The sequence below is a fragment of the Diabrotica virgifera genome, chromosome 5 (genome assembly GCF_917563875.1).
Source record: "Diabrotica virgifera virgifera chromosome 5, PGI_DIABVI_V3a".
Taxonomy (NCBI): domain Eukaryota; kingdom Metazoa; phylum Arthropoda; class Insecta; order Coleoptera; family Chrysomelidae; genus Diabrotica; species Diabrotica virgifera.
This window is the reverse complement of record NC_065447.1, coordinates 119,751,873-119,773,050: the sequence shown is the minus strand read 5'-3', so window position 1 is coordinate 119,773,050 and position 21,178 is coordinate 119,751,873. Positions and strand designations below refer to the sequence as shown.

The following is a 21,178-nucleotide window of genomic DNA, read 5'->3' as shown; positions in this document are numbered from 1 at the left end:
TGAAAAAAAAAATACATTTCATTTCATTTCATTTACATACAGGTACTTTTTCCAAATATTTTAGAATACAAAACTACATATATTTTATTATTTAAAATTAATACAGAGATGTCAACGAGTGATATTTGATACTGTTTAATTTATCAGCAGTAGGTAATAAAAAATATGTTTCTTAAGTTTGATGTTTCTACTACATTCTCAACTGTTTAGCAAAATGTGGGATCCGTAATTAAAATATAATATGTGTGTCGGTCATTAAAAGAAACGTTAACGTTGTTCTAATAATATTTAACATTGATATGTTGTGACTAAAAATTCTGCTTGAACGGAAATGTCTGCTTGAACATATCCAATAAAAATTTTATTTTCTTTTAAAAATGTTTGGGATTCAAGGGCGACTTGACTGTATGATAAAACAATAATTATACAAACAAAACTTGTAATTATCAAGATTTTTGCTGTAAACTCGTGGATAAATACATCAAATTAATAGAGCTCGGGAAATATGCACTTTAAAAAACCTTAAATTATGCAAAAAACAGTTGAATAATTGAAATATGTACTAAAATATTATGCTTTTATACATTTATAAAAAACGCAATGATTATTGGTGTATTGAAAGTAGGTATTTTATTTTACCTAGTCCAGGTTGTATCTTAGTCGATAGGAAAAATATTCTGATTCGTTTTTTACGATCTTACCGAAATACATTCGAACCCGCTTATTGGAATAGCCTTCGTGCCAATCAAAAGTATTCCTATAACCGGGATATTCTAATAACCGATCATTGGTCGCTAGTAGAAAAGTTTCCGGACCGCAAATTTCTATTCCTTAAACCGGGATATTCCTTTAAGAGGTATTCTAATAAGCGGGTTTGACTGCAGTATAGTTCATTAACGGTTTTTGCTCCAAATTTTAAAGAACGGATTGACGTGAAATTTAGCATACACATAGGTAACATGTCAAAGAAAAAAGTGAAAAGAAAACTTTGCCCGGGGGGCGAGTTTCTCCTCTTCTCGGAGGTGAAAAATATACGTTCAAAATAAGTTCGGAAATGGATAAACTGACTAATTCTAAGCAACTTTTGTTATATAGAATTTTTTCACTAAGTTAATACTTTTTGAGTTATTTGCAGGGGCGTGCGGTCCATTGAAGCAAGGGAAGCATTGCTTCCCTTGGTTTCCGCAGGTAATACCGTACCAACTGAGTAACTGAGATTATTTAAAAAAAAATGAACAAACACATAAGCAAGATTTTAAGTTGCATACCAGAATATTTAATTATGTAATACAAGCAGTAAGTAATAAAATAAAAACGTATTTTACTCTATTTTTGTCATACAGTAAACAACAAAGCAAAGGAATTCTCATAAGCAGCGCTGAATGCTGCATATATCTAGCTTTCCTTCCGTACGCGGGCCCGTAGGCCATGATCGTATTTCTACGTCGGTATTCGGAGTCATGTCAGCAGATAATCTGATTTCAAATTTGCTTCTTCTCGGCCCATGTAAAAATCACGGGGGTTACACGCTGAGTGACCAGTTCAAATTTCGAGCATATGTACCGCTTATAAGCAATTCTGTCAATTGCATACAAGGAGCTGTTTTCGTGAATTTAAATGGGATTTACCAGCATTTGACAATGAGGGGCTTCGGCGACTGATTTTGTGGAATTATGAAGATTGATTTTATTTAATTATTTATATAAATAAATATATAGAATTATTTACATTATAAATACTAAATATATATTATAAATATATTTATATAAATATATATGTATTCGGGTTTTGGAGAATGGTAAAAATCTGAAAGTGGGATACAGAAACCATAAATACCTCGAGAGGATTTTTGGATAGTTTAAAAACTTATTTTAATTTTAATTTTTTAACTTTGCTTTTTCCAGAAATATTTCCATTCTCAGATAATTTATTTAATGTATTGCAATGCCAGATAAACGAGATTGGTTTCTGTGTAATTTGCGAATTTCAAGATGTTATTAACAAAAGGAGAGAGATGACTTTGAAAAATGCTGGAATAATATGATGACAAGAAGTTTTGAGCCTAAAAAGGAAACGCATACGCACTGATAATGTTGGAGATGTCCAATCGTGCTACCGCCGACTATATTATCAGATTTTAAATCAAATATGCCAACGAATGGAAAACAGGTTTAAGAATTTTGATGACCGAGACTTTCGTTCAGGTAGAAGTATTGAATTACATTATAAATAGGTGTTTTTACAATTTTTTTATAAATTGCTTCCCCTGTTTCAAATTTCACCGCACGCCCCTGGTTATTTGCGAGTCAATATGTCAATTTATCATCAAAAAAACACTTTTATACGGTTTTTTTGCCAATAACTCAAAAAGTAAGTATGTTATCGGGAAAAACATTAAAAATATAGCTTATAAAGTAACAAAATTGATGTACGTATGAACTTTTTAGAATCAATAGAAGCAAAGTTGTAGCTAATGTAAAACAGGAAACAGGTTCATATTCGTCAAATTTAAAAACGAATAATTTCACGTGAAATAACCAAAAAATGATAGCAACCAAAAAATGATGCACTGTTCTGAGACAACTTATTACAACTTTTTTAAAGTTTTAAAAAAATATTTTTTATGTTTTCTAAAAAAGTTTCTAGCATCAAAATTAAGCAAGATACGCTCAAAATAAAGTAGGTCCTATTTTTGTTAAAAAAATTCGAAAAAGCACCCCCTAATTGGAATCTCATATGAAATTAATACTTACCGCTTCACAAGTTACTTAACTTATATAATATTTATATGATCTGTATATCTTATATGATCGGCTCAAAGGGCTAATTTTTGAAAAAAATTGGTTTTAAAGTAAAATTTTTTGCAGAAAAAAATGCTGTTTCAAAATGTCATAAAATTTATTAGTGATACTAAAAATTACGAATAGTAAAAAATGTAGGTTTTGCTTTTCTGAATATTTAGGATTATGTGTTTTTCTTTGAGACAAATATTGGTTAAGATATGGTTGTTCAAAATTGGCTTACACAGTTGGTTAGTGACTAGTTCAATCCCTTTCAATTACATCCCCTTAAAATAAGCATTTTGAACCGATGAAGCTTACAAATCATATTTATAAACAATACATACACGAGTAAATCAACTTCTGAAGTGGTGACTATTAATTTCATTTCGGATGTTAATTAGGGGGTGAATTTTATAATTTTTTAAAAAAAAGTATCTTCATTTTGAGCGTAACTTCCTTAATTTAATGCTAAAACTGTTTTAACCTTTTTTTAAACACTACAAAAAAGTTGTAATGAGTGTTCCCCAAAAAGTGCTTTAGTTTTTGACAGTTCACGTTGAAATATTCAATTTGGAATTTGGCGTGTATGAACCTATTTTTCATTAGTTACAACTCTTCTTTTACTGGGTCTAGGGATCTCATTCATAAGCACACCATTTTTTTTACTTTTTTATGGGCTATATTTTTCCTAAAAATGGTTTTTTCGATAAAATACTTACTTTTTGAGTTAATTGCCAAAAAACTGTTAAAAAATGTTTTTTTTTTGTTGAAAAATGAACATATTTACTCGCAAATAATTCGAAAAGTAACTAAGTGAAAAAATGCTATAGAACAAAAGTTGCCTAGAATTAGTCAGTTAATCCATTTCCGGACTTATTTTGAACGTATATTTTTCATCCCGAGACGGGGTAAAAGTCACCCCCATGGCAAAAGCACACATCGGCACAATATCAATGTGCTTCTTTGACATGTTACCTAGGTGTATGCCAAATTGCATGTCAATCTAAGCGGTTTTTTAAAATTTATGGGTTTTGCAATATTTTACCGTCAGCGAACGGACTAATAGTAGAGGATCCGATATAAGGCCGATCTGCATCGATCTATTTAATGGATAACGTGTGCGTGAAGTAACAATGTATTTTAAACGGGATTTACTTTTCGCACTGTTTTTGACACACTTTCATGTAATCAAATATCCTTAACTTTCGCGTTGTCATGGTGATGACATAATGAGCAATAAATTACAAAAAAAACTTTGACAGTTTTGTGGTTTGAAAGAAATTAGAATGTTTAAATGTCAAACTTCTAAAAATTGTAGAATAGGAATGAATTCCAGTGATGAAGAGTTACAGTTTTTTTATTTGTTTATCGTAGATAAAATATTGTATGAAACTGTGCGTGAAGTACTTTTTGCGAACTTACGCGATGTATAGCACTCGCTCCGTTGTCGCTCGTGCTCTAAACATCACGTGCATTCGTAAAAAGCATACTTCACGAACTGTTTCATAAAGAACTATTTTCATATATTAAAAAAAATGTTTCGACCCGGGTAGATATTATTCCAGATTTTCAGATTTCAGCACAGTGTTAGATGGTTGGGGCATATATGGAGAGCAGGTAGCGTAACAACTATAAACTCAATTTTACAATGGAAACTCGGAGTTAGAAGGAGACGCGGAGGAACTAGAATAAATGGTTACAGGAAGTAAAGGAAAATTTATATAGGGCAGGAATTAGAGACTAGCAGAAAAAGACACAGGATAGAAAGAAATGGAGAAGCACAGTCAATAGTATCGAGTAGCAGACTGGGACTAATCTGCTCTAAAAAGATGGATCTAGATAGCTTTTTAGCGGCTCAACCCCACCTGGTGTATTTAGCCATTTAATTTTCTTATTACACATTATTATTGGTACATCAAAAATTAAAAGGACGGTGCCTGTAATAAAATCTAAAATTCAAAATTTAATCAAGAAAAATAAAAAATATTAAAATTTCCTATAAGTTCAAATTTATTTAAAAATGTGTGTACCATTTTTATATATTCGGCTGCAATACGAAGGAAAAACAATCTTACTTTTTAATTAGAATAAGGAGTGCAGCCAGTCCCTTTAACTGCAGTTTTCTGCTCTTATTGGAGCGTCATCAGAAGGAACGTAGGCACTGTTCTCCTTAATCCAATCAAATCGCATCGAAATGTTTTCCCAAATATTGCAGCCAAAATGATGGTAATGGGTGGCTAGCGCCATCTGGCCGTAAAAATACGAAGCAAGTTTTCAATCCTAATAGCAAATAATTAATATTGAAAAATATCAAAAATTACTAAAAGATTTTTAAATTGAAAACTTACTGGTACATCCCCATGTATACGCCTCCAAGACTTCTACAATTTGCAAGTCATATGGATGCTGCAGTAAAGACGATAGGGAAGGAATTCTAAACCTTGCAATTCAAATCCCCCGTCTGCAGCAGGCTAGGAACTGAAAGATGCACCATAGTTACTCTACTGAGTAATAAGAAAATAAAATAAAAATGTGTGTACCATTTTTATATATTCGGCTGCAATACGAAGGAAAAACAATCTTACTTTTTAATTAGAATAAGGAGTGCAGCCAGTCCCTTTAACTGCAGTTTTCTGCTCTTATCGGAGCGTCATCAGAAGGAACGTAGGCACTGTTCTCCTTAATCCAATCAAATCGCATCGAAATGTTTTCCCAAATATTGCAGCCAAAATGATGGTAATGGGTGGCTAGCGCCATCTGGCCGTAAAAATACGAAGCAAGTTTTCAATCCTAATAGCAAATAATTAATATTGAAAAATATCAAAAATTACTAAAAGATTTTTAAATTGAAAACTTACTGGTACATCCCCATGTATACGCCTCCAAGACTTCTACAATTTGCAAGTCATATGGATGCTGCAGTAAAGACGATAGGGAAGGAATTCTAAATTCGAATTCTGCTCCAATAAGAGCAGAAAACTGCAGTTAAAGGGACTGGCTGCACTCCTTATTCTAATTAAAAAGTAATATTGTTTTTCCTTCGTATTGCAGCCGAATATATAAAAATGGTACACACATTTTTATTTTATTTTCTTATTACTCAGTAGAGTAACTATGGTGCATCTTTCAGTTCCTAGCCTGCTGCAGACGGGGGATTTGAATTGCAAGGTTTAGAATTCCTTCCCTATCGTCTTTACTGCAGCATCCATATGACTTGCAAATTGTAGAAGTCTTGGAGGCGTATACATGGGGATGTACCAGTAAGTTTTCAATTTAAAAATCTTTTAGTAATTTTTGATATTTTTCAATATTAATTATTTGCTATTAGGATTGAAAACTTGCTTCGTATTTTTACGGCCAGATGGCGCTAGCCACCCATTACCATCATTTTGGCTGCAATATTTGGGAAAACATTAAGATGCGATTTGATTGGATTAAGGAGAACAGTGCCTACGTTCCTTCTGATGACGCTCCAATAAGAGCAGAAAACTGCAGTTAAAGGGACTGGCTGCACTCCTTATTCTAATTAAAAAGTAAGATTGTTTTTCCTTCGTATTGCAGCCGAATATATAAAAATGGTACACACATTTTTATTTTATTTTCTTATTACTCAGTAGAGTAACTATGGTGCATCTTTCAGTTCCTAGCCTGCTGCAGACGGGGGATTTGAATTGCAAGGTTTAGAATTCCTTCCCTATCGTCTTTACTGCAGCATCCATATGACTTGCAAATTGTAGAAGTCTTGGAGGCGTATACATGGGGATGTACCAGTAAGTTTTCAATTTAAAAATCTTTTAGTAATTTTTGATATTTTTCAATATTAATTATTTGCTATTAGGATTGAAAACTTGCTTCGTATTTTTACGGCCAGATGGCGCTAGCCACCCATTACCATCATTTTGGCTGCAATATTTGGGAAAACATTTCGATGCGATTTGATTGGATTAAGGAGAACAGTGCCTACGTTCCTTCTGATGACGCTCCAATAAGAGCAGAAAACTGCAGTTAAAGGGACTGGCTGCACTCCTTATTCTAATTAAAAAGTAAGATTGTTTTTCCTTCGTATTGCAGCCGAATATATAAAAATGGTACACACATTTTTATTTTATTTTCTTATTACTCAGTAGAGTAACTATGGTGCATCTTTCAGTTCCTAGCCTGCTGCAGACGGGGGATTTGAATTGCAAGGTTTAGAATTCCTTCCCTATCGTCTTTACTGCAGCATCCATATGACTTGCAAATTGTAGAAGTCTTGGAGGCGTATACATGGGGATGTACCAGTAAGTTTTCAATTTAAAAATCTTTTAGTAATTTTTGATATTTTTCAATATTAATTATTTGCTATTAGGATTGAAAACTTGCTTCGTATTTTCAAATTTATTTATTAAAATTTTTGATATAATTTTCATAAATAAATTACTTACTAATAACACTTTTTTAATTAATTCCAAAAAATCCATTTTGCAGCAATAATAAAATATTAGTATTTGTAAAATAAATATCAATCATATCATAAATAACACAGGTTTACAAAAAAAAAACTAAGTCTAGTTCAAGGTCAAATCAACATAAATCGACACAATCGCTCTGAAAATATAGGGGTTTTGGAGTCACTGATCATGAAAACTGCGGTCCGTTGAGCTCTACCACGTATGGTAAAGGTCATTTCAAGGCCAAATCAGGACACAAAGTCCACAAAACTGATTTGACCTTGAAATGACCTTTACCTGTCGCGGTTGAGCTCAACGGACCCCAGCTTTGTGATCAGCGACCCCAAAAATCCCCTAATATACTTTTTCAGAGCGATCGCGTCGATTTATCTTGATTTGACCTCGAAATGACCTTGAGCTAGACGTGATAGAGGTCAGCGGACACAAATTCGTCATCAGCGACCACAAAAACCCCCTAATATACTTTTTCAGAGCGACTGTCGGTTTATCTTGATTTGACCTTGAGATGACCATTACCTGACGTGATAGAGGTCAGCGGACCCCGGATTCGTGACCAGCGACCCCAAAAACCCCCTAGTCATATGGTTTCGTCAAATATTCCGAAATGTATTTTTTTTGTAAACCTGTGTAATCAAAAGAATATCAATCTTTTAATTTAAATAGACAACTGTAAAACATAGAACTGCATTCACAACTGTATTCACAGTAAAAGTTTCAAAAGATCACACATTACGCTTAAAGTAAGAGGTAAATCAGCAGACGAGTCGTTGTGACTTCCAAAATTTGACAACACCGCTGGAAGTGACAACGCACCTTGAACTACCCTATATATGGAAGCCATAACGTATGCTGTACGCTTCGGTATATACGTATATATATACAAAATATATTGTGGTAAATCCTTTCCCCTCAATAGGTAGACCCATTTTATAAGCCCCCCTTTTACCAAATACACAATTTTTAAAAAATAATTCCTAGTAGAAAAGGTGGAGGTCGGACAGTCTCTTCTGTATACCGGAAGTCACAACTTAACGTGCATCTATATATATATATATATATATATATATATATATAAAGTTAAGTACGTGCAAAACAGTGTATGGTTCTTTTCATGAGCATTTTTCAGTGAGTCACAGTTTTTCGATTTCTCTCTAACGCATTAAATTATATGTGACAGAAAAAAACGCACGTCGCTGATTACATTTCGTCGGTGACATTTATAACATTTATTCTAGTTGTCAATAGATGGCGCTAATAATATAATATTTAATATTATATTATTCTATATAAAAAAATTTAATCTGTACAATTTATAAGACTATACAAATCAAAGAAAATACCATTTTATAAATGCAATAAACAAAATTGGGTCTATTGAATAAAAACAAGTATTTGCTTTTACATCCTCGTATTTAAGTAATTACTTAATAGTAATTGAATAAAGCATTAAAGAAATTACTTTATTCAATTAGTATTAAGTAAATACTTAAATATTTGTAAGTAAAAGCAAATACTTCTTTTTATTCAATAGACCCATTGATTTGTTATTATACCAAGTTGCAAATAAAATGTGACAACTGTCGGATTTAACTAAAATGTCATGTTAGAATAAATGTCATAAATGTGTATTTATCACGGACTACCCTTTTTTTCTATCATTTGTGACGCACTGAAAAATGCTCATGAAAAAAACCATATATTTCAAAAATCTGACGATTTGAGCGGGGCGTAAGGAAATGGGTGAGTGGGCACCAAAGTTTCACAAGAAAAACGCGAATATTTCGCAAAATGAATGACAGATCGAAAAACTAAAAAATATGTGCTCAATATTTTTCAAAAATCTATCGAATGATACCAAACACGACTTCACACGGAGAGGGGTGGGGGGTAAATTTAAAATTTTAAATACGAATTCTGCGATATTTCGCGAAATGAACATCATATCGAAAAACTGAAAAATACACTTATTCAATATTTTAAAAAAATCTATCGAATGGCACCAAACACGACCCCCTCACAGAGGTGTGGTGGGGGTTACTTTAAACTCTTAAATGGGAGCCCCCATTTTTTATTGCAGATTTGGATTCCTTACGTAAAAATAAGTAACTTTTATTCGAGACATTTTTTCGAATTATGGATAGATGGCTTTTTGTTAAAAAAAATGATTGTTGGAAATGGAAAATTAAATTAAAACTGGAAAGTCCCCACTAAAATGGAAAACTTTACTTAACTTTTTTTGGTTTTAGGACCTACTCTTCACAACCCAATAGGTCCCCCATAACGCTCGAGTGGCTGCACATTTAGCATACTCCCATAAAGTATGCTGGTGCTTATGTAACAATGTATGACCGAAATTAGGAAAATTCACCAAAAACATTTCACCGAAACACAGTTCACCGAAATTATCTAAATAAATTAGTTTCAATAAGTAAAAAAATGTTTATATAAAATAGAATTTGTTTTAAAATATCATTATCACAAATAGGAAACAAATTTAGAAAGCCGGTTAGCAGTTTAATCACTTTAAAAATTATAGAACCTGTAGATCTAATTTTAGAAAAATCTTTGTATAAGGTTTTTTGTGTAAAATTTTCTGAATTTTTCAGTGGTCAAGTCAGTTTTTTCTAAAATTAAAATTTTCGTAGGTATTTAAAAAACAACTAATTTCACAGTTCATTTGTTTAATAAAAAGTCAAGCACCCACTTTTGGAGTAGAACTTTTTGATATGTTGTTTATAGTCGTCGCTGGGCCATCGAGGTGTAAACATCGTTAAAGCGCTCCGAAAAACCGGTGATTAAGAATTCTAATTATCTTATCAACAACAATAAAAAAAAAACCCATTAGCAATAAGTGAGAAAAACAAAACAATATGTTCCCTTCGGGGAATCTTATTGGGTTCAGAAATGGACAACCAGTTTATCAACAACAAAACATACAGAGTGATCCAATAAATTTACAAATACCACAAGCAACCAATAACCAACTACAGTGGCAGCCAACAATGATGAAGCAACCAGAAAATGCAATGAACATGAATATGCCAACTATGCAACAACAGTATCATACAACTCCTATACAGACAGTAAATACCAACCAGTTCAGCTCTCAACCAGTTCAGCAGCAAATGCCGACATCAAGTAAAAATAGTGCAAATATCGAAGACAGAGAAACTCACTATATGACATCAACCAGCGAAGATGAAGAAGAAAATCAGACAAACAGTAAAAACGCTTGGCAAGTCATGGGAAGCAATAAAAGAAAGAAAATACATAACAACAAACCAAATCCAAGCGAAATTGAAACAGGTAACCGATTCCAACCGCTGTCGAAAGAAACAGAAGAAAATATTGGAAACGTCGAAACCAACAAAATACCAAAACCTCCACCAATATTTGTACACGGGGTACAGGATTTCAAAGAGATGACAAAGCAATTAGAGGAAATAGCCAAAAAAGAAGAATACCAGACAAAAAGTTTAATAAACAACGTTGTCAAAATAAATTGTGAAACACCAGAAATATACCGAAAATTGGTTAAGGAGTTCAAGGAAAAAAATATATACCATCACACGTACCAACTAAAAGAAGAACGAGCCTACAGAATAGTGATCAGATACTTACATCACTCAACCAATACTGATGACATAAAAAGTGAGCTATCTCAGTTAGGGCACAAAGTGAGAAACATAGTTAATGTAAAACAACAAAAAACCAAAGAACCACTTAATCTCTTCTTTGTAGATTTAGAACCCGCGCAAAACAACAAAGATGTCTATAATATAACAGGCCTACAGAACAGAGTAGTACACATAGAACCTCCACGAACTCAAAAAAACAGTATAATACAGTGCATGAGATGCCAACAATATGGACATTCCAAATCATATTGTAATAAACCATACGTCTGTGTAAAATGCGGAGGCTCACACAATACCACCACGTGCAAAAAGTCAAAGGAGACGCCAGCCATATGTGCGTTATGCAATGGAGGCCACCCAGCCAATTACAAGGGATGTGATCACTATAAGAAACTTACCAAAGGAAGCAATAAAAACAATGGAGAGCATCAAAACCCATCAGCAATCTACACAAATGATATATACACAAGAAACACACAACAACTATCCAATCCACTGCCCCAGGGCATGAGCTATGCTGAAGTAACTAAACGCAACCAAACAGAAGATACAACCACTGTGTTAAACAAGTTTTTGGAAGAATTCAAGAATCTATTCAACCAACTAATCCAACAAAATAGCATGGTCCTCAACATGCTTACCATGCTTATGAACAAAATGAAATAAATGGCTAAGTTTCTTCGAATAGCCCAATGGAATGCCAACGGCCTTCCAAGCCATACAGAAGAAGTGAAAATATTTCTAGACATAAATAAAATTGACATATTTTTAATTAGTGAAACACACTTCACAAACAGAACTTATTTTAACATACCTAAATATAAACTATATCATACTGAGCATCCTGACGGCACAGCCCACGGAGGTACAGCAATACTCATCAAAGAAAATATTAAACATCATGAACTACTGAAGTACAAAGAAGAACACATACAAGCAACGACAGTAAGCGTTGAAGCACTTCCATATAATGTCAACGTAACAGCTGTGTACTGCCCTCCTCGCCATAATCTAAAACGAGAACACTATGAAGAATTTTTCCAAACTTTAGGACCAAAATTCATTGCTGGGGGAGATTACAACAGCAAGCATACCTTGTGGGGGTCACGACTTATAACAACAAAAGGCAGAGAACTGGCACATGTTATACAAAATAAGAATTACTCATTTATCTCAACGGGAACACCAACATACTGGCCGACCGATCCCAACAAAAAACCAGATTTATTGGACTTCTTCATAACAAACGGTATCGGTATAACTTATACAGATATAACACCAAGCTATGACCTAACTACTGACCATAGCCCAATAATAGCAACGGTAAGTACAACAGTTATCACTAAAAAACCAAAACTCCACCTGCACAACAATAAAACAAACTGGGACACTTACCGACAAATAATTCACGATACTATCGAAATAACAACGAGGCTGAAAAAACCGGAAGAAATAGAAGAGGACTATAACAAATTTATAAACATACTACAGTATGCAGCTAAATCAGCTACCCCACAAAGTAGTCCCAACAGAAACATAAGTAATATACCTTTAGAAATAAAAAAACTGGTAGCTGAAAAAAGAAAGGCCAGATCTGCATGGCAACGAACACACACACCAGACAGCAGAACAAGATACAATCGCATCAGCAACAAATTAAAATCAAAGCTGCAAGAAGTCAAAAATGAGTCATTTACGAATTATATCACCAATCTTTCAAGACAAGACAACTCTATATGGAAGCCCATAAAAAGTAAGAGAAAGCCAATAACAGCATTACCTCCAATACGTAAAAATTCAACACCACCAGGACCATGGGCAAAAAGTGATAAAGAAAAGGCTGACCTATTTGCCGAGTATTTAGCAGAAGTTTTTACTCCACTAAATGACGACCAAGTACCAGAAGCGAACCAAATATTAGAAGAACCACTACAGATACAGGACCGAATAAAACTATTTACTCCAAAAGAAATTAGAGACGTAATTGCCACCCTAAACCCAAAGAAGGCACCAGGCGAAGATCTGATAACCGCAAAAATGTTAAAAGAAATACCCAAAAAGGGCATAGTTAAACTACTGCACATATTCAATGCAATACTTAGATGTGACTACTGGCCCAAAGCACTCAAAATTGGACAAATAATTATGATACCAAAGCCTGGCAAAAACCCTCTAGATGTCTCATCATATAGGCCTATCAGCTTATTACCAACAATCTCCAAGTTGCTTGAAAGACTTATCCTAAACAGAATAAATGCAGAAATAAATCCACAAAATTGGATCCCAGATCATCAGTTCGGATTTCGACAAAGCCATTCAACGATACAACAATGCCATCGCATAGTCAACGCCATTAACCAGTCACTTGAAAATCAGCAGTACTGCACAGCAGCCTTTATAGACATCAGTCAGGCTTTTGACAAAGTCTGGCATCCAGGCTTGTTATGCAAAATAAAAAGAATTCTTCCAGCAAGTTACTACAACCTACTGAGAGCCTACCTACACGAACGGCAGTTTAAAGTAAAAGTTAATGAAGAAGTCTCGGAATACAAGCCTATTCACTCTGGCGTACCACAAGGGAGCATACTAGGACCATTATTGTACATACTATATACATATGACTTGCCTACAAATGATAAAACAACCATCGGGACATTTGCAGACGACACTGCTATTTTTGCCAAGCATGACGATCCTATTGCAGCAACACAAAATCTCCAAGAGCATCTAAACTCACTTGAAATATGGCTGAAGAAGTGGAAGTTTAAGGTAAACGAAACAAAATCATCCCATATAACATTCACTCTCCGGACTGGAACCTGCCCATCAGTAACCATCAATCAAATAAAAATACCACAAAGTAATCAAGTCAAATATCTAGGGCTACACTTTGACAATAAACTCAACTGGAAACACCATATAACAAAGAAAAGAATGCAACTTGACCTAAAAACCAAAGAACTTTACTGGCTCATTGGAAGAAATTCCCATCTTTCAATAGAAAACAAATTGCTAATATATAAAGCAGTGATAAAGCCAATCTGGACTTATGGCATTGAACTGTGGGGCTGTGCTAGCAAATCCAATACTGTGATTATCCAGAGAGCGCAATCCAAGATACTTCGAGCAATAGTTAATGCACCATGGTATGTATCAAACCAAACTCTACACACAGATCTAAAAATTCCATATGTAACCGAAGTCATCCGAGAAAACAACAGAAAACACCACAACAAACTAGAAGACCATCCTAATCCACTACTTCATCCACTACTGCAACCTGTCCACAATAGAAGACTAAGAAGAAGCTGGCCCTCCGACCTAAGAGGTAACTGAGGAAACATCGCTGGATGTTTACCTCTCCACGTCACCACATTTACAATAATTTAATTTAATGTAAGACCAACAAATTGACTTATAGATGTTTGTTTTATATCTGATTGTCAATAAAGGGAGATAATAAAAAAAAAAAAATATGTTGTTTATTATACATTTCGTAATGAAATGACAAAAAGTTCTATCTTATTTGATTTTTTCGTAAGCAAAAACTCCATTGACTCCCCTATGATAATATTTTAAAATAAATTAATTTTATACTAATTTATCCATACTAATTTCGGGGAATTTGTATTTCGGTTAATTGTGCTTTCGGTGAACTGTGTTTCGGTGAAATGTTTTCGGTGAATTGTTTTCGGTGAATTGTTTTCGGTGAATTGTTTTCGGTAAATTTACCGTCTACGGGGTATGACCACATTCGTGTAATATCGCTATAAGTATAAGATATTGGAAATTTAAGTAGAACTCTTTCAATACCTAGATAGTTTGAGTGCCCTAACCAGAAACACATCATCAACAAATAAAATCAATTAAAAATTAATTTTACAATTTAAACCTAAACTCCTAAAAACGAACCATTTTTTTTTCTTTGGAGTTGTATGACTACAGGCCCTTCAAGGCTCATTCGCCGATTCACCAATTTTGCTCATTTATTTTACAATATCTTTTCCTATACCTATCTACTTAACATTTTTTATCCTACTTATTCTACATACTTTATAAGGAATGACCACTGGTCAGTGGAAATACCACATCAGGCAAAAACGCAGGTTTACTTATATAATAGGTTTTAATTTCGATCTTTACGTTAGTTAGTTTATAATTTGATTTTTATATTTTTAATATGTTCTATAAATAATTGCATTAATTCTGTATTATTAATTTGTGATAATATATATGTTAAATTTATTGGGTGTGTTATATTTTTACAACTGTATAATTTACTTATAAACATATTTATATTTATTTGTATTAGAGGGCAATTTAAAATCATATGTTCAGCATCACCTATTTCTCCACATTGACAATATGGATTGTCTCTTAAATGAATTTTATGTAGATATGTTGGAATCAATGCATGGTTAAATCTTAAACGGCATATTTGTCTCACTGCGTATTTTGGAAGAGTTGTCATTGCAAACCATGGTCTTGATGGTATTGTACATTGAATTTCTTTATAGTACATACCTTTTTTAATTTCCTCAAATTCTTTGCTCCAGATTATTTTATATATATTAGTGCTAATATTTTTAATTTCTTCAGGTGTACATTTGTAGTCAATATATGTCCCTTCTTTTAGAGCCTGCTTAGCTAAGGAATCCACGAGTTCATTACCCATAATTCCGCTGTGTCCTTTGACCCACAATAACCGTTTTTTTTAATCTGTATTTAATTTGTTAATATTTTTGATTATTTCCAAAATAATATAATTTACTTTGGAAGTTATCTTCAGGTGCTTTATTTTTGACAAAGCGCTTTTACTGTCACTTATTATAACAATTTCTGAATTTGTGATAATATGTTGACAATACTTCAAGGCTTCTAGTATACCTATTAACTCCGCCGAATATGTGTTTGTGTTTATATTTAATTTTACCATTTTTTTATACTTAACTTGTGGATCATATATTGCACAGGCTGTTCCCTCCTTGTTTTTTGATGCGTCGGTGTAAATTTGATATGAATTTGGTACTAATTCTTTTATATCTGTTTCAAATATTAGATTTCTTATTTGATTTGGATATTTTGAATAATCTCGAAGGAAATTTATATCTATTTTCATCGTTTCTTCGAATTTATAGGTATAGCTTAGGTTTATTGATGTAGTGTGAATATTTTCCTTGTACTTAGCCAATTTTCTGTAGCATTCTGCAATACAAGGTGATTTCTTTTTTTGTCAGTATTTATTCATTAAATCTTGTATTGACAATCGATGAATTTTTTCAATTTAGAACCACGTATATGTACAATTCTTAATGTTTGACAACACCGTAACGTCATTATATTTTTGGCTTGATACAAGAAGTGACCAAGTCAAAATTTAATGTTTTTTAATGAAGAAAAATTTATCTGGTTTAAAATTGTATTGTTGTACAAATATCTTATGCAATCTATTTTTTACGCCAATCACGTAATAAAAACTAATAAAAACATGTATGATTAAAATAATTACCTTTGTGTAATTTGTTGGCAAAAATTTCTCGAACCTGTTTGACCTCGTCTGTCATAAGTTGTGATAAATTATAAAACTGCTCTGCGGTATATTGATCCCCTACGCCTTTTTGTTCACACACCTTTAACATAGCACATCCAGCGGCCAATCTTAACCATGACATTTCAGCTTTAGATAAACGACCGGACTGTAGTAAATCACCTTTGTGTAGTATAAACGCATTAAGCATTCTAAATGTCTTCTGGGCAGACGCTGTATCTTGTTTAAGGCCTAAAAGCCACCTTGCCATAGCTTTCAGACCTTCTATTTTACATCTTGTTTCTTCTGGTAAGTTTTCTTCGCTACACCAAGGTTCGCCATCAGATGTATCTACTTCAATTTCTTTTGCTTCTTTTACAAGCAGTTCCTTTACAATCTACAAAAATAATTTAAGGAATATTAAAATTGTAAATAGACCCCAATTCCGATGAGCATAAATAAATCTGATCAGTGAAATCAAAGATAAAAGGAGGTGTTAGACATGGCTATACGCTAACATTATTCAATATGTATTCAAAAGAAATAATTCATTAAGAAATCCCTCGAGAATGAAACAATTAAAATAAAGATTGGCAGTCATCCCAACTGTAATATGTGACATGTAGATGACGCGACGCCGGGAGTATTCCAGAAAATATCGACCTTCTCCGAAGACGACTAGGTAAAGTCATAAAAATAGGTGAATACTTTAGTCTGCCACTGAATATAAAGAATACCTCATGTAATTTAGTCTCTTACCTATGCTATGTTAAACTATGCTTTCAAGCTTTTAGAAACGCTTTTAAGAAATGCTGATACCACTTTTTGAGATAGGTCATTTTACTTTTTCTTAGGGTCTAAGGGCTGGTACTTTATGTCCCGTTTAAACCCCGGTTAGCTAACCGGCGCGGCGTTTAGGGGGTTTAATCGGGACAGAAAATACCGGCACTAAGAATAATAGACTTAATAAATGCAATTATAATTATTATTATAATTATAGGTAATAATTAGACTTAATAAATGCAATTATAATTATTATTATAATCATTTTTATATCATCATCATTCTCTTTGCCTTATCTCTATGCGGGGTCGGCTTCCCTAATTGCATTTCTCCATACAATTCTATCTTAGGTCATATTAATATTAATCCCCTTTACCAACATGTCCTGCCTAATCGTCTCCCCCCACGTCTTCTTTGGTCTTCCTCTCCTACTCCTTCCAGGAATCTGCACTTCAGCAATTCTTCGTATTGGGTGATTAGCGTCTCGACGTTGAACATGACCAAACCATCTCAACCTATGCTCTCTCATTTTGGCATCAATTGGTGCCACACCTAGACTACCTCTAATATACTCATTTTTAATTTTATCCTTTTTTGTCACTCCACTCATCCATCTAAGCATTCTCATTTCCGCCACATGCATTCGTTGTTCCTCTTTCTTTTTCACTGCCCAACATTCAGTTCCGTACATCATAGCCGGTCTTATGGCTGTTTTATAGAATTTTCCCTTCAATTTCATTGGAATTTTCCTGTCACACGGCACACCACTCGCTTCCTTCCACTTCATCCATCCAGCCCTAGTTCTACTGCATGCATCTCCATCTATTTCTCCATTACTCTGTAATACCGATCCCAGGTACTTAAAACTATTGCTTTTTACAATCAGTTCACCATCCAAAGATACCATTTTATTCGTAGTAACTCCATCTTTAAATGAACATTTCAAATACTCTGTCCTTGTCCTACTAAGTTTTAAACCTTTTTCCTCCAGAGCTTGTCTCCACTGTTCCAGTTTTTGCTCTAAGTCTTTTTCACTATTTCCTACTAACACGACATCATCAGCATACATTAAGCACCATGGAATGTTACCCTGTAGTTTCGCTGTTATCTGGTCCAAAACTGATGAGAATAAATAAGGACTAAGCACCGAGCCTTGGTGCAATCCTACTTTCACATGAAATTTATCAGTCTCTCCCACACCTGTCCTAACACTAGTCGTTACTCCCTCATACATATCCCGCACAATCTTTACATATTCACCAGGGACTCCTTTCTTATTGAGTGCCCACCACAGAATCTCTCGAGGAACTCTATCATATGCTTTCTCAAGATCAAAGAATATTTATTCATCATTTATCAATGAATCATTATTATAATTATAGGTAATAATTATAATTGCATTTATTAAGTCTGTTATTCTTAGGGCCGGTATTTTCTGTCCTGATTAAACCGGGGTTTAATCGGGACAGAAAATATAGGCCTATATTAGAATAGCAGACTTAATAAATGCAATTATAATCATTATTATAATTATAGGTAATAATTATAATTGCATTTATTCAGTCTGTTATTCTTAGGGTCGGTATTTTCTGTCCCCGGTTAGCTAACCGGGGTTTAAACGGGACATAAAGTATCGGCCCTAAATCGAGGAAACTTTTTGATTTAAAATATCCTTTTCAAAAGGAATACTGTAGACATTTTCGCTTACAGCAACGCTTCCTTTGTCCAAATATCTACACAAATCCATCACAATACTCGGTGGAAAAGATACTTTCTTATTTGCGCATTTGACTGTAAACAGATGTGTAAGTACATCCTTTCTAATAGCCATTTTTTGAGAGCTTAATACCATATTTACAGTGTTTTTCTGGAATATACAATCAAAGTTGATCGGCAACGAAAGGGAACCATGCTTTCATCAATTTCCATCATTTTTCCCGCTGCATTACTGGTTTATATTTAAAATTAAGATAAAAAATCAACAGTTGGATTTTATGAAAGTGACTATCTTCTGTTCCCTCATTTAAAAAAAAAGCAACACCGAAGAGATTTAAATCAGTTTCTTGTCATTACTTCTGGAACTAGGTTATTCTTGTGACAATGGCATATGGAGAATAAGGTTCAACCACGAGTTGTATTAACACGTTAAGCCCCGCGTGACACAGACGCTGTGTCACGGTGCTGTGGTCTTGGCGGACCGCGTAACTTTAAAGGTGTGTCTCAGAGCCGTATTCAAATTAATTGCCACTCCACAGAACTCAAAATGCCGGAAACTCAGAAAACAAAAAAATGCCGGAAACTCAGAAAACAAAAAAATGCCGGGGATTAACGTGTTAATATTACAAAGAACCCTCTATAGTCTATAGCAACTTATGCAAAAATACAAATAAAACCGATACTAAAAAGTGATATTGAGTGTGGATAACTGGAAGAGAGCTGCCAGGGACAGAGATACTTGGAAGCGGATGCTGGGGGAGGACCGGGCCCCACTTGGGCTGTAGTACCATAGGAGAGAGAAGTTATTCTTGTATAGCGGATGTAACTCCAGTAATTCTTAAAATTCGGGCAGGTAACGCACTAAACCCTTATAACACAATTCCGAGATATACAGAGAGGATCTAAATTATGGAATAAATTCATTTTCTCTAAAATGGACGACTTTGGAGAAAAATCCTGAAACAGGTCGATTTTTATTTTTAAATTACAATTGTTTGGCATATATTTCATACTAGTGACGTCATCCATCTGAGCGTGATGACGTAATCAATGATTTTTTTAAATGGGAATAGGGGTCGTGTGGCACCTCATTTGAAAGGGTGTTTAATTCTCTATTCAGTAATATAAACGATAATATCATTATTTATACAGAGTGACCAAAAAAATATTTTTTGAATTAAATTAATTGACGCAAAAAGAAGAATGTATATAATTTATTTAACTCAAAATACATTGTACGACTGTCAGTAAATAGAAAAAATGTTTATTTCACAAATAAACATTTCTTTTCGCTTAAATTAAATCACAAACAGCCTCCCACCTACCTCTTGGTAGTTTGAACATTTAAATTAAGCGAAAGGCAATGTTTATTTGCCAAATAAACATTTTTTTTTCTATTTTCTGACGGCGATAGAATGTATTTTGACTTAAATACAATAGGAAAAATGAAAGAATACCCATGAACGAACATATCAAACACGCTGTATTTTCCTGTCACCGTGTCACACAAAAAATTGGCCAGCGCAAGTACATGAAATAATTATTGTTACATGTACTTACACTGGACAATTTTCTTTGTGACACGGTGACAGGAAAATACAGCGTGTTTTATATGTTCGTTCATAGGTATTCTTTCATTTTTCCGACTGTAAATTGCATACATTCTTCTTTTTTCGTCAATTAATTTAATTCAAAAATTATTATTTTGACCACCCTGTATAAATAATGATATTAATGTTTATATTACTGTATAGAGAATTGAACACCCTTTCAAATGAGGTGCCACACGACCACTATTCCCATTTAAAAAAATCATCGATTACGTCAGCACGCTCAGATGGATGACGTCACTAGTATGAAATATATGCCAAAAATTTTTAATTTGAAAATAAAAATCGACCTGTTTCGGAATTTTTCTCCAAAGTCGTCGATTTTAGAGAAAATTTATTCCATAATTTAGATCCTCTCTGTATGTACATGAATGTTCCTAAAATCCATCTCTTAAAATTTGCAATGCGGTATAAAACTTGCTACTTGCTAGTTCTATACACGTAACATTGTGTATACCAGTATACCTGAAAAAAACCCGAAGTACTAACATTATTTCCATTATATGTCATGGATTTCATTTTTTACTACAGGATGCCAGTTGGTAGCCGACGGTAAAGATTTCAGCTGGCAGCTTACACTTTACACGGTGTTCAAGAGAAAATCTACATAAAAGTTGATCGAACACCCTATTTTTTTTGCTTTTATGCTTGCAGTATCGCTTGTAGATCA

General features: G+C 33.6%; 1 protein-coding gene across 1 annotated transcript in view; it reads right to left on the bottom strand.

Moving 5' to 3' along the window:
- The window catches only part of LOC126884314 (sister chromatid cohesion protein PDS5 homolog B), a 120,068-nt gene that overhangs the window by 33,641 nt on the left and 65,249 nt on the right, over positions 1–21,178 (bottom strand). The window contains exon 4 of the mRNA XM_050650252.1: positions 16,382–16,796. Coding sequence (XP_050506209.1) covers positions 16,382–16,796 — 415 coding nt within the window. The remainder of the gene's footprint in view (positions 1–16,381; positions 16,797–21,178) is intronic.